Consider the following 13,354-nt stretch of genomic DNA (forward strand, 5'->3'; position numbering starts at 1 on the left):
GAGAGAGGACGTCCGTAGGGAGTTGGCCTGTCGGGATACTACACTTGGCCTGGATGGACTGATAGACCTGTCGATCCGGTTGGACCATCTGCTAGCTAGTCGTGGACGTTCTGAAAGGGTCCTGTCAGTTCTACCTCCTGATCCTCCTGCCCCTATCCCGATGGAGCTAGGAGGGACCGCATCAAGGGAGATCGGAGGAGGAAGCTCCTCCTGTACCAGTTGTGGCCGGAGAGGGCACACATCTGGTCGGTGCTGGAGGAATTCATCTGGGAATCATGAGGGCAGGCAGAACACTCATCGGTCACCCCAGGTGAGTAAGCACCACACTCTCCCAGAGTTTCCTGTTGGTCACATGTTCCTATTAATTTGTTTCCTTAATTATTCTCCTTCTCTCCAGCATAAGGCACTGGTAGATTCAGGCGCAGCTGGAAACTTTATAGATTGCGGACTCGCTCAGAGGTTGAGGATTCCGTTAGTAAAGGTAGACCCCTTTTACCATGCACTCTTTAGATAGTCGACCATTAGGGTCAGGGCTGGTGAAGAGAGCCACATTTTCGTTGGAGATGATTACGCAGGGGAATCACAAGGAGCGAATTAGTTTGTTCCTTATCGATTCACCTGCGTTTCCAGTTGTTCTGGGGATTCCCTGGCTAGCTATTCATAATCCTACGATTTCGTGGAAACAGGGAACTCTACAGGGGTGGTCTGGTGAGTGTTCAGGCAGGTGTGTAGGGGTTTCCATCGGTGCTACAACGGTGGAGAGTCCAGACCAGGTTTCCACCGTGCGCATTCCAGCTGAGTATGACGATTTGGCTATCGTTTACAGTAAAAAGAAAGCGACCCAATTACCACCCCATAGGCAGGGGGATTGCGTGATACATCTCCAGGTTAACGCTGCACTCCCCAGGAGTCATGTGTATCCTTTGTCACAGGAGGAGAAGGTGGCTATGGAAACTTATATCACCGAGGCTCTGGGACAGGGTACATTCAGCCCTCCATGTCACCTGTCTCTTCGAGTTTCTTTTTTGTGAAGAAAAAGATGGTGGTTTGCGTCCGTGTATTGATTATAGAGGTCTAAATTCCATCACAGTGGGTTTTAGTTACCCACTACCTCTCATTTCTACAGTAGTGGAATCTTTCACGGAGCGCAGTTCTTCACTAAACTGGATCTCAGGAGTGCTTATAATTTGGTGCATATTCGGGAGGGAGATGAGTGGAAAACTGCATTTAGCACTACGTCGGGCCATTATGAGTACCTCGTCATGCCATACGGTTTAAAGAATGCTCCAGCTATATTTCAATCCTTCGTGGATGAAATACTCAGAGACCTGCACGGACAGGGTGTAGTGGTGTATATTGACGATATTTTGATCTACTCCGCTACACGCACTGCGCATGTATCTCTTGTGCGCAAGGTTCTTAGACGACTGCTGGAGCATGACCTGTATGTGAAGGCAGAGAAATGTGAGTTTTCCAAACAATCAGTTTCCTTCCTGGGTTATCGCATTTCCAGCTCTGGTTTGGTAATGGAGGGTGACCGCGTTAAGGCCGTGCGTAATTGGCCGACTCCGACTACGGTAAAGGAGGTGCAGCGGTTGTTGGGATTTGCCAATTACTACCGGAGGTTTATCCGGGTTTTGGTCAGGTAGCTGCCCCTATTACCTCACTGCTGAAGGGGGGCCGGTGCGTTTGCAGTGGTCAGCAGAGGCGAACGGAGCTTTTCATAAGTTGAAGGCGATGTTTACTGAGGCGCCGGTGTTGGCACATCCGGACCCTTCTTTGGCGTTTATAGTAGAGGTGGACGCATCCGAGGCTGGGGTTGGAGCGGTGCTCTCACAGCGTTCGGGTGTGCCACCGAAGCTCCGCCCCTGTGCCTTTTTTTATAAGAAACTCGGGCCAGCGGAGCGGAATTATGATGTGGGGGATTGGGAGTTGTTGGCTATGGTTAAGGCCCTGAAGGTGTGGAGAAACTGGCTTGAGGGGGCTAAGCACCCTTTCCTTATCTGGACTGACCATCGTAACTTGGAGTATATCCGATCAGCTAGAGACTGAATCCTCGTCAGGCAAGGTGGGCCATGTTTTTCACCAGATTTCGTTTCACTATCTCGTATAGACCAGGTTCCCTCAACACTAAGGCTGACGCGCTGTCAAGACTCTATGACACTGAGGACAGGTCCATCGATCCTACTCCCATCATTCCGGCAGCTAAGCTGGTGGCAGCGGTAGTATGGGATGTGGACGCGGACATCGAGCGGGCGCTAAGGGGGAACCTGCGCCTCCCCAGTGTCCGGAGGGTCGTAGGTACGTGCCGCTGGCTGTCCGTGATCAATTGATTCGATGGGCTCATTGTCTACCCTCGTTGGGCCACCCAGGTATTTATAGGACAGTGAGAGGTCTTGAGAGGAAGTGCTGGTGTCCCACTTTGAGGAGGGATGTGCGATTCTATGTTTCCTCCTGTTCGGTGTGCGCCCAGAGTAAGGCTCCTAGACACCTGCCAAGAGGTAAATTACAACCACTTCCCGTTCCACAACGGCCGTGGACCCATCTTTCGGTGGATTTTCTTACTGACCTCCCCCTCTCAGGGTAACACTACTATCCTGGTCGTTGTGGATCGGTTCTCTAAGTCCTGCCGTCTTATCCCATTGCCCAGTCTCCCTACGGCCCTACAGACTGCGGAAGCTCTTTTCACCCATGTATTCCGGCACTACGGGGTGCCCGAGGATATAGTTTCTGATCGGGGCCCACAATTTATCTCCCGTGTTTGGAGGGCATTTATGGAACGTCTGGGGGTCTCGGTCAGTCTGACCTCAGGGTATCACCCGGAGAGTAATGGTCAGGTGGAGAGAGTTAACCAGGAGGTGGGTCAGTTTCTGCGGTCGTATTGCCAGGACCGGCCAGGGGAGTGGGCGAGATATATTCCCTGGGCAGAAATAGCCCAGAATTCACTAAGCCACTCCTCTACCAACATGTCACCATTTGAGTGCGTGTTGGGGTACCAGCCGGTCCTGGCACCGTGGCATCAGAGCCAGACTGAGGCTCCTGCGGTGGAGGAGTGGGTACAGCGCTCTAAGGAGACCTGGAGGGCGGTCCAAGAGTCATTACGCCAAGCGAGTATAAGGCAGAAGAAGAGCGCTGACCGTCACCGCAGTGAGGCCCCCCGTGTTTGCACCTGGGGACAGGGCCTGGCTCTCGACCCGAAACCTGCCTCTCCGCTTGCCCTGCCGGTAGCTGGGTCCGCAGTGTATAGGGCCATTTAAAGTCCTGAGGAGAATAAATGAGGTTTGTTATCGATTATTACTTCCTTCGTATTATCGTATTAACCCTCATTTCATGTGTCTCTTATCAGGCCGGTGGGAGCTGGTCCCATGCAGGAAGATGAGGTACCGGAGGTTCCTCCGCCCACTCTGGACATCGAGGGGTCCGCGGCGTACAAGATACGAGCTATTCTGGACTCGAGACACCGGGTGAGAGGCTTGCAGTACCTCGTTGACTGGGAGGGGTACGGTCCGGAGGAGAGGTGCTGGGTTCCGGTGAGGGATATTCTAGACCCATCTATGTTGAGTGAATTCCATCGCCTCCGTCCGGATCGCCCAGCGCCTCGGCCTCCGGGTCGTCCCCGAGGCCGGCGTCGGCGTGCTGCGGGAGCTGCGCGTCAGGAGGGGGTACTGTCACGAATATTACCGAAGGTGACTCCCCTTCTTGTTCGGGTGGCGCCGGCGGTCGTCGTCGCCGGTCTACTAGCTATCGCCGATCCGTTGTTCTGTGTTCGTTTAGTTTTGTCTAATTGGTAGCACCTGTTTCTAGTTTGGTTGTTAGGATAGGATTATATATAGTCTGTTCAGCCCGCTTCTGTTTCATGCGGGCTTGTTCTCCTGTTTCCTTGTTTGAGTGTATTTTTGTTGGCATTTTGGGTTTCACGCTGTCCGTTTATATTTCTGTTCATTTGTGTTTCCACTTTTGTTCATGTTATGTTTCCAGGACATTAAAGCGTGTTGTTTTTCCCACATCCTTTGCTCTCTGCGCCTGACTCCACACCTCTTCACTCATTTACTCTTAACACTACCGAGTTGGGTTGTCATCCCAGTGACCGGCAGACCATCCCCGTCCCCCGGATCCCTAGGCCCCTGATAAGCCAGGACCCATCATTCGAAAAGAGCACACAGTGCCACTCACAGATCGCTCTCCCCTCAATTTGCTTTATATATATAGCTATTACGGAAAAATATATATATTCAAATATCTTGTGTATCTTTAATTTCCATCATTTACAATGAATATGCGTAATAATGTCAGCATTTTGTGCAAAGGATTGTTACCTATAACCAGGATTGCCATTGCATAACATTTTTCTCAAGCAATTATTATTTTAGCAAACAAATATTGTGATTCATCCTATATTGTCCCTAACATCCTTACCCCTTTGCAACAGATGTGATGAATTGATAGAAACTACTGCACTGCTGGAGCTATGAACACAAGCATTTCGCTACACTCACAATAACATTTGCTAAATATGTGTATGTGACCAATAACATTTTATTTTATTTACATTTTGTTCAAGCTGTTTTCTAGTGACATTTATTTGGATACATCCATAACAATGAGCTAATGAGGCGCAATTTCACCTGGCATAGAAAATGTGCTCTCTCGTCAGGACACTGCTGTTCAGAGGAGCTAGCCAACAACACAGCTAACACAATCACTTCATACTGAAACTGGAAAAATACTGCAAACTAGCTGTTATTGTTTCATTTGACTGGTTTTTCATTTATATTTATTTGTATACATATATCCATAAGACTAATGCTGATTCATGATTTCGACTGGATGAGAAAAGCTGCCTGTGTCTGTCTCATCCAGACTTCCAACTCCTGACACGTTCATTACTATGCGACAGCTGGAGATCGAACGTGAATACTGAAACAATGTTGCAAATGTCAGAGAGACAGACAGCGAGGTTTATACAAATCTCTTCTGTTGAAAAATAAATGTTAGTCTAAAAGAAATGTAAGATAAAGTCTACATGTTTTTTTTTATAGTGGAGATAAAGTTTATAAATTGCCTGGCTGGGCTGATTAGACAGTGGATTGTGCAGTCAGATGGAACAGAGTAAATAGGCATTTTAAAGTCATAGATTTAACTTATGGAATAGACACCGGCTGGAATGCAGTTTTAATCAATCAGCATTCAAGATTACACCCACCCATTGTATAATTAAGCAATAAGGCATGAGGGGGTGTGGTATATGGCCAATAAACCATGGCTAAGTTTGTTCATGGAGTGGAGTGGGGTGCCTGGATTGTTACCAACATAATTAGACGTAATTAGACTTATACATTTTTTGTGGCTGCAGGATTATTTTCCTTCTGTAGCAAACTGGCTCAAATGCAGATCCTATGTACAGTATGTTCTCATGTCTTGTTGCCTGTGAGCTAAATTTAACTCTGTCTCATTCCTACTCGCTCTCTCTTGCTATTTCGAGTGTCAACTCTATCTCATTCGCTGTAGTTCTCCCTCCCTCGCTCTCCCTCCCTCTTGCACTTTCCAGTGTCAGTGTGTCTGCTGACACACATTCAAAGAGGGGACACTGTCAGACAGATATTGCTAGGGTAATTTGGATCGCTTGAAGGTCATGACCTCCACTTTGTACTAAACAGACTGCATAATCTATCATTTTATAACGTATACTTCTATAGGTTTTATAGAATTAACAACATACATGCACATATAGGCCTATGTAATCACTCGTACAGTATGATTGTGTTTGCCTGGCAACTGTCACTGTTTTAGCTGCATATGTGTGTCTAAATCTCCTCCATATTATATTATATAATCATTTTCAGTTACACAACAAACCACAAGCATGCTATTAGGCTTCTTCATCAACCCACACACACATTGCTTAGCAACACACATACACACATTCAAATTCGGCTTCTCTTTCTTCTCCCTCTTAGAGCGACGGTCACTCTTTTTAACAACACGCTCAAAGAAGTGCGAACTCTTCCTCCTGTGTGAACCAGATGGACAACACGCAGACAGAGAGGACATGTGGTACAGTCAGACGGGATAACTCCGTGACATGTACGGGAAGATGGAATGCATGTTTGTTTAAAAGTACAAATTCAGGCCAAAGTGAATTAACATCTGATCATCAAGGACGTGCATTACAAACTGCACTCGCGTGGACACAACAACAGCTCTGCTGTTTGGTTTTGACTGGTGTGGTTGATCTATTTCCTTGTTTATGGAGGTGATGGAGGTGGTGCAGTCTACCTACATAAGCAGACCAATCTTAGACTAACTTATTCATGGATACATCAATGCAGGCCTGGGGCAAAACAGCGCTATTGCTATGCTATGCAATGCTATGTGACTAAAATGACTCTTACTGGAACTTAGTAATCACTGATGTCTGTGAGCTTTCAAACCTTATCTAGTTCTCTAACTGGAGAGGCTTTTATTTTGGTCATCGGGTAATTGAGAAATAACTACGGTGGAAGTGCACATGGCACTTTTAGAGCTTTGAAAACAGTTTACAGCATCCTAAAACCCTCTGAACAGTGTATTGGTTGAACGCCACCCACCGTATCATATTTCAAGATGAGGTCAGCGCGTTCCTCTGCTATCCACGTCTCAATGTCTTTCTTCATGTCAATATCTGAAAAGGAAAATAAAAAAATAAACCGTGTCAAATCCGAGATGCTTTGTTTTGCATGGTTGTGGGCAAATGTGTTGGCAAAAATATAACAGACATGCTCTTCATTTTACAGCATGCCAGCAAGCCAAGCCCAGATGTCGGTCTAACTGACTACTGGATACACATGGGTGATGAATTTAAAGCAAGAAGGTGGCTATGTCTGTAAAAAGAGGAGGTGATGTTGTATTTGTCCATTCAGTTGGTAAATTCACTCTATTGTTGATCATAAGCCTGTAACCGTCTCCTGCCACTGTGCCTACAGAGCCCTGACCAGCATGTGTTCGCTCCTCAGCCCAGTGTTGACACAGTGTCACACTACGGCTGAATGCACTTCACATGCCTTCCGTAGTGGGATAGTTTAAAACGTGGTGGGCCACTGTGTGTGTCTATTGAGGAGGATAATGAAAAACCTAGCAAAACTTGCAGATTTGAATGGGTGGAAGGGAAACAGAACACAGGTTTGAGAAGCAGAGAGCCATGTGGATGTACAGTATGTTGGCAGTGTGTGAGGAGGACGTCAGGGTGTCTGTCTGTTCGGTGGACCTGTAATTACAAGCCCCCTGGGAACCAAGAGTCCTGCCAGTGTTTGGCTGACAGCACCTGCTGTTGGGAGCTGGCTTTTAAACGTGAAAGTGTGAAATACGTCGCTGAGGGAGAGAGAAGAACGTAGAACGTTTACATTCTGTCAGGATATGTTATTGTTAGCCATCGGGGATCCTATGGGAGAAGAGACAGTCTGGTGCAAGGCAACAGCCGTGAGTTGAGGAGGAGTGAGCAATTTGGGGTCGAGGTCAGGTCAGATGAAGTGAGGAAGGACAGATGTCACAAAGTTTCTGTCTAGCAACAGAGATACATTGGCTGTTTAGAGGTGTAGGAGAAGCCTCAGCATAGGAGAAAGGGTTAAATACCAGTGCTTGCGTGAATACGTTTTTTGTTTAATCAGCTGTATGACCCAATGGGTGAATAAACGTGGATTGAGCTTTATTAAGCGTCCGTGAGTTATTTTTACTGTGTTTATTTAGAACCACTAACCCCACCTTCCTGCTCCGTTCCCCTCTCTCTCTCTCTTCACCCTCCTACACAGGAATCTACCTCACACACACAGACATCTGTGCACAATGAAATGATGTAACGCTAATCCTCCAAAAAGTATGAAGGCAACCAGTTCAAGGGTCCTCAACTGTACGTTGTGTAGGCCTGTTTGAGAACATGGATGGCCAGTGTAGGCCTACAGAAGTTTGCTTTGGTTCGAGAAGTGAATGTTGATTTCACCACCCTCCCAACCCGTTACAAAGCTTTCTGCCCTCACTGATTTTACCTGTTCACACGTGGCAGAGTGTAGCATGTTTATGCCTATGCCTCTGTGGTGCTACACACCACAAGCGCAGGTTTTGACTCAATCCATCATGTGAACAGACCACATCAGTGGGATCCCTACAGTACAAGAATGTGAATACTGTGCTCTCCAAAACAAAACAGCGGGATGGGCCTAATCCCAGTTAATCCACACTTTCTTTGGGCTGCATCATTACCAGTGTCCTAGTTCCACAGATCAGTCATAATCTGGACCACAGCAGGACACATCTCATCACTATCCTTGAGGCCAGGATTACACAACCAATAGTTGTTATTTTCCAACTTGGTTGAAAGGCAGCTTCGGTAAAAAAGGAAATGTAATTCCATCACTATGGTATCTCTTAGTTTAGGTTGTGTGACTGGCTTTCAGCCACCGAGTGGAGACGTTTCCATGACGCTGTTTGCAACTACATGCAACAGGAGCATGGCACTAGTCTAATGAAAGATAACTGTATTGTTTATGGTATTCATTTTGAGGGGGCACATGTTGGACATATGTAGACCCTGCACACATCCCTCAAGCACCGGCAGTCAGGCACCGGCAGTCAGGCACCGGCAGTCAGGCACCGGCAGTCAGGCACAGGCAGCTAGAACAGGGTCGGAGACAGTGTGGGGAGGCAACCTCTCAATGTGAGCTAGACAAAGGAGTTGATTGTGGACGAAAGGAAACGCAGCGCCCGAACAGGCCCCCATTAACATCGGGGCTGAAGTGGAGCGGGTCGAGGGTTATGTTCCTTGGTGTCCACATCACCCAACAAACTATCACGGTGCAGACACACCAAGACAGTTGTGAAGAGGGCACGACAACACCTTTTCCCCCTCAAGGAGACTGAAAAGATTTGGCATGTGTCCGCAGATTCTCAAAACGTTATACAGCTGCACCATCGACAGCATCCTGACCGGTTGCATCACCACCTGGTTGTGGCAATTCCTTGGCATCTGGCCATAAGGCGCTACAGGGAGTACGTCACTGGGGCCGGTGCCAGAGGAAGGCCCAAAAAATTGTCAAAGACTCCAGTCACCCAGGTCATAGGCTTGGGGGTAGAAGCTGTTAAGGAGCCTCTTGGTACTAGACTTGGCGCTCTGTGCGGTAGCAGAGAGCGCCAAAGACGCTTGGCGCTCTCTGCTACCGCACAGAGCTCCAAGTCTAGTACCAAGAGGCTCCTTAACAGCTTCTACCACCAAGCCATAAGTCTGCTGAACAATTCATCAAATGGCCACCCAGACTACTTACTTTAAAATATTTACTAAATAAACTAAAGTAAAAAATAGATATATACTGTATGTATAAAAAATAGCACAATAAATATTATTGTTACGTACATTTATTGTGCTATTTTATATACATACAGTATATATATTTCTTTACTTTATTTAGTAAATATTTTATTAACTATATTTCTTGAACTGCATTGTTGGCTAAGGGCTTGTAAGTAAGCATTTCACGGTATTTGGTCCATGTGACAAATAACATTTGATTTGATTTGTTCCAGCCTGGCCCTAAAACACCCAATTGGGCTAACCGTGGTCTAACCTGAGGATCACAATTGTTTCAATCAGGTTTGTCAATGCTGGGCTGGAACAAAACCCTGCACAAACACACACACACACACACACACACACACACACACACACACACACACACACACACACACACACACACACACACACACACACACACACACACTGGGCCGTTGGAGCCAACTTAAAGGGGCAGTGCAGTTAAACATGATTTTCCATTTATATATTTCCACGAGGTCGAAATAACACTGTAATTGTGAAAATTATAATAATGTCATTTTTTGTGTAAGATCAGTTTTAAAAAATACCTGGCATATCAGCCTGTTCAGGTGGGATGGAACTTTTGGACCAGATCATGACATCACAATGTGATCTGATTATATAGACCAATGACTGTGCATCTGGGTAAGGGGTGAGCTCAAGACCATCCTATCAGTCAATCAGGGCTGTGTATGTAAATATCTTAACATTTGTTTCCTGATGCCCACACGATCAGACTGAGCATTTCAATGAAGTTCAGGCAAATAAATTATAAAAAAATATATTTTGGAGTTATTTTCATTCATTTAAAACACACACAGTGATTTATTAGAAATACAGTAATGATTTAAAAAATACAATTTCAAAGAGTGCTTTAGGGTAACACAGACAGGACTGAATGTTTAGAACGTGAATGTAGCCTAGACCTACTGAATAATTCAGTGAGGTAGAGGATGAAGCACATGTTTGCCAGACAGATGGTGGTCACTCATTGGCACAAATAAAACACAGCAGGGGAGATGACTGAAGGCTACGGCTGAAGTCTACACAGTCCACCTGGAACTTCATGGTCAGCAGATACTGATGTCCGTCCAATCAGTGACCACAAGGAGAAAGACATTTGACCCTCCTGGCCTCCACTGTGTGGCCTAACATTTGGTTGGTTTTCTTAATGGGTAAAAAGAAACGTGACAACACACCCCTCCTAACCAAAGACACAGAAGTCTCAGTTTGGGACACATCCATATTAATATGGTTGGCTACTGATGGTCAGTAACAGCTTCACCTCTTTACCTCTGATCTTACTTTCAGAACAACAAACTCAGAAGAGGGAACACAGGCGACGGTGATCCTCGCTATTATAAAGCGCTTGCATGTGCTGCATACTATTCCAAGCATCTGGCTGAAACTGCCATGTGGTCAGTGGTCTGAAATCATAGCAGGCATATGGAGTTACTGAGAATGTCTGCTGTTAGCAGGGCAGAGGCCGGAAGAGAGACCAGAGAGGGGGGTTTAAGTAGCCGGTTGTGCCCCAACTGATTGACTATACATCTGGTCCAGAGGAAGTTGACACACACACACACACATACATAGATACAAAGGGAATGAGTCACGAACAGATGAACATGGACAGGAACACACGCACATGCATGAAAGAAAATAACACATAACTAATTGTGCATGACCACAACGATTGATAGCACATATATAATATTGTGAAACAATAAAGATACTCTTTTCCAGGACTTAAAACAAAAAAAAAGGAAGGAAATAAGTGTTCCTGTGTATTTCACGTTGGGCAACCTATGCAAAATCATCTATTGAATCTTATCCTAAGCAGGAAATCAAGTTACTGTGGTGTTTGTTTATAACCATATTCGCCATGCTACAGAGAAAGCCTACATTGAAATCAAGGGGATTTTGCCTGTTGTGGATCAAATGTAATGACATTCATAGCTTATAATTATATTAATGGGGTGTTTTCAGCAGAGAATGACGAAATAGACTGTTACAAGAAAATAGTAACTATAACTATACCTATAATGTATTTGCTATATGATCACTGTCAGAATTTAACTGCAAGGTTGTGGAGACGCAAAACTATAGCCTATTCAAAAGCAATACAGGCAACGCACAAAAGGCTAAACCAAACCGCACGAGTAGGTGTTGTGGCATTCACCGAATTGTCATAGCCTATAACGTAGCGTTATGCCAGCAGGAGAATTCTACACGAGAAAACAATAAATTAAATATATAGATTATTTACCTTTTATTGTGGATATCTCTCTGCGCTATCCCTGCAATATAAATATTATAATTCCCTCTTCTCATTATCCCGTCGCTCCTGGAATTTTAGATCCACGGGAGTTGTCACCCAAATCGCGGAATCGCAACAATAGCCGCGACGTCTACAGTGGGTCCATACTGGAGCACACGGGCTACCTACTTCTAACGGGATAGTGGTTCATTTGTCACTGAACAGTCTGTGGTGGGTGCACTGAGCAGGCGCAGCAGCGTGGCATGCGTGACAGAAATATGCATGCTGTATGATGATGACTTGAAAAGGTACAATCCTCCTGCGTTACTACAGTCCTATTTTTACGGATCGACTCACCTCATGTACACTGCAGTGGAGGCTGATGTGAAGTATATTATGTGCTTTTGGCGCCCTCTCCTGGCTATACTGCAGCTTTACACCAACCAAGGTGTAGTATTGTACTCCGTTGTCGAACTGAGCCCTCTAGCATGTTCTTCAGGGCTACAAAATAAGACTTTATATTATTATATTTGCGTCAATAAAGACTATAAGCATACACACAGAGTGTTTATTAGCATCAACGATCACTGATTGCAATATACCTTGTATTTTAGTCCATGGCATAATATGGCATTATGTTCAGCATACCACCGGAGTACAAAACAAGCAAGTGAGAATGATTTTATATTTTGAAAACTAAACATTAAAAAAACAAATGATTATAATTGCACACCTGGCAGTGGTACTACATAAGAATTGGTCAATGACTGATAAGGCAACCTGGTCTCACAGCATTTCATATTACTCTGTATGTAAAGCCGAGTCCCTCCATTAAGTATGATATGTATTCAATTTGTGGATGTCCATCACCCATTTTGTATGATATGTTTTGTATGATATGCACAAGCGGCATTATCGCGGGCACCCCATCCCTGTTTACATCCCTGTTAGTAAGCATTTTTCCTTTACCAAGATAATCCATCCACCTGACAGGTGTGGCATATCAAGAAGCTGATTAAACAGCATGATCACTACACAGGTGCACCTTGTGCTGGGGACAATAAACACAATGCCACAGATGTCTCAAGTTGAGGGAGCGTGCAATTGGCATGCTGAATGCAGGGATGTCCACCAGAGCTGAATGCTTTACCATAAGCCATCTCCAACGTCGTTTTAGAGAAATTGGCAGTATGTCCAACAACAGCAGACCACGTGTATGGCATCATGTGGGCAAGCGATTTGCTGATGTCAAGATTGTGAATAGAGTGCCCTATGGTGGCAGTGGGGTTATGGTATGGGCAGGCATAAGCTATGGACTATAAACACAATTGCATATTATCAATGACAATTTGAATGCACAGATATACCGTGATGAGATCCTGAGGTTCCTTGTCATGCCATTCATCCACCACCATCACCTCATGTTTCAGCATTGATAAGCGTGATGTTTCAAGGATCTGTACACAATTCCTGGAAGCTGAAAATGTCCCAGTTCTTCCATGCCCTGCATACTCACTAGACATGACACCCATTGAGCATGTTTGGGATACTCTGGATCGACGTGTATGACAGAGTGTTCAAATGGGACAACATTGGGACAACATTACACAGGCCAAAATCAACAGCAGAGCTGTTGTGAAGTTGTGGAGGAAGTGAGCTATATGGAGCCCTCTGCATTGTTGAAGCGAATTTATGCTTGCTCTGGCTATGCATCCGGAGACTCCATATGGAGGGTTTGAGCAATTGCGGAGCTTCCGGGA

The 13,354-nt window shown here is 45.5% G+C and overlaps 1 protein-coding gene across 2 annotated transcripts in view; it reads right to left on the bottom strand.

The window, feature by feature from the left end:
• The window catches only part of LOC118402916 (USP6 N-terminal-like protein), a 46,501-nt gene extending 34,597 nt beyond the window's left edge, over positions 1 to 11,904 (bottom strand). The window contains exons 1-3 of one of the 2 annotated variants that reach the window (XM_035801286.2): positions 11,604 to 11,904; positions 6,588 to 6,661; positions 5,923 to 6,010 (exon numbers count right to left, since the gene is read on the bottom strand). In XM_035801286.2, the coding sequence (XP_035657179.2) occupies positions 5,923 to 6,010; positions 6,588 to 6,595 (96 nt within the window). In that variant the 5' untranslated portion in view covers positions 6,596 to 6,661; positions 11,604 to 11,904. The remainder of the gene's footprint in view (positions 1 to 5,922; positions 6,011 to 6,587; positions 6,662 to 11,603) is intronic. The other variant, XM_035801295.2, reaches the window with a different exon arrangement.
• Between the last annotated feature and the right edge of the window lie 1,450 nt (positions 11,905 to 13,354).

The sequence above is a fragment of the Oncorhynchus keta genome, chromosome 2 (assembly GCF_023373465.1).
Source record: "Oncorhynchus keta strain PuntledgeMale-10-30-2019 chromosome 2, Oket_V2, whole genome shotgun sequence".
Classification (NCBI taxonomy): domain Eukaryota; kingdom Metazoa; phylum Chordata; class Actinopteri; order Salmoniformes; family Salmonidae; genus Oncorhynchus; species Oncorhynchus keta.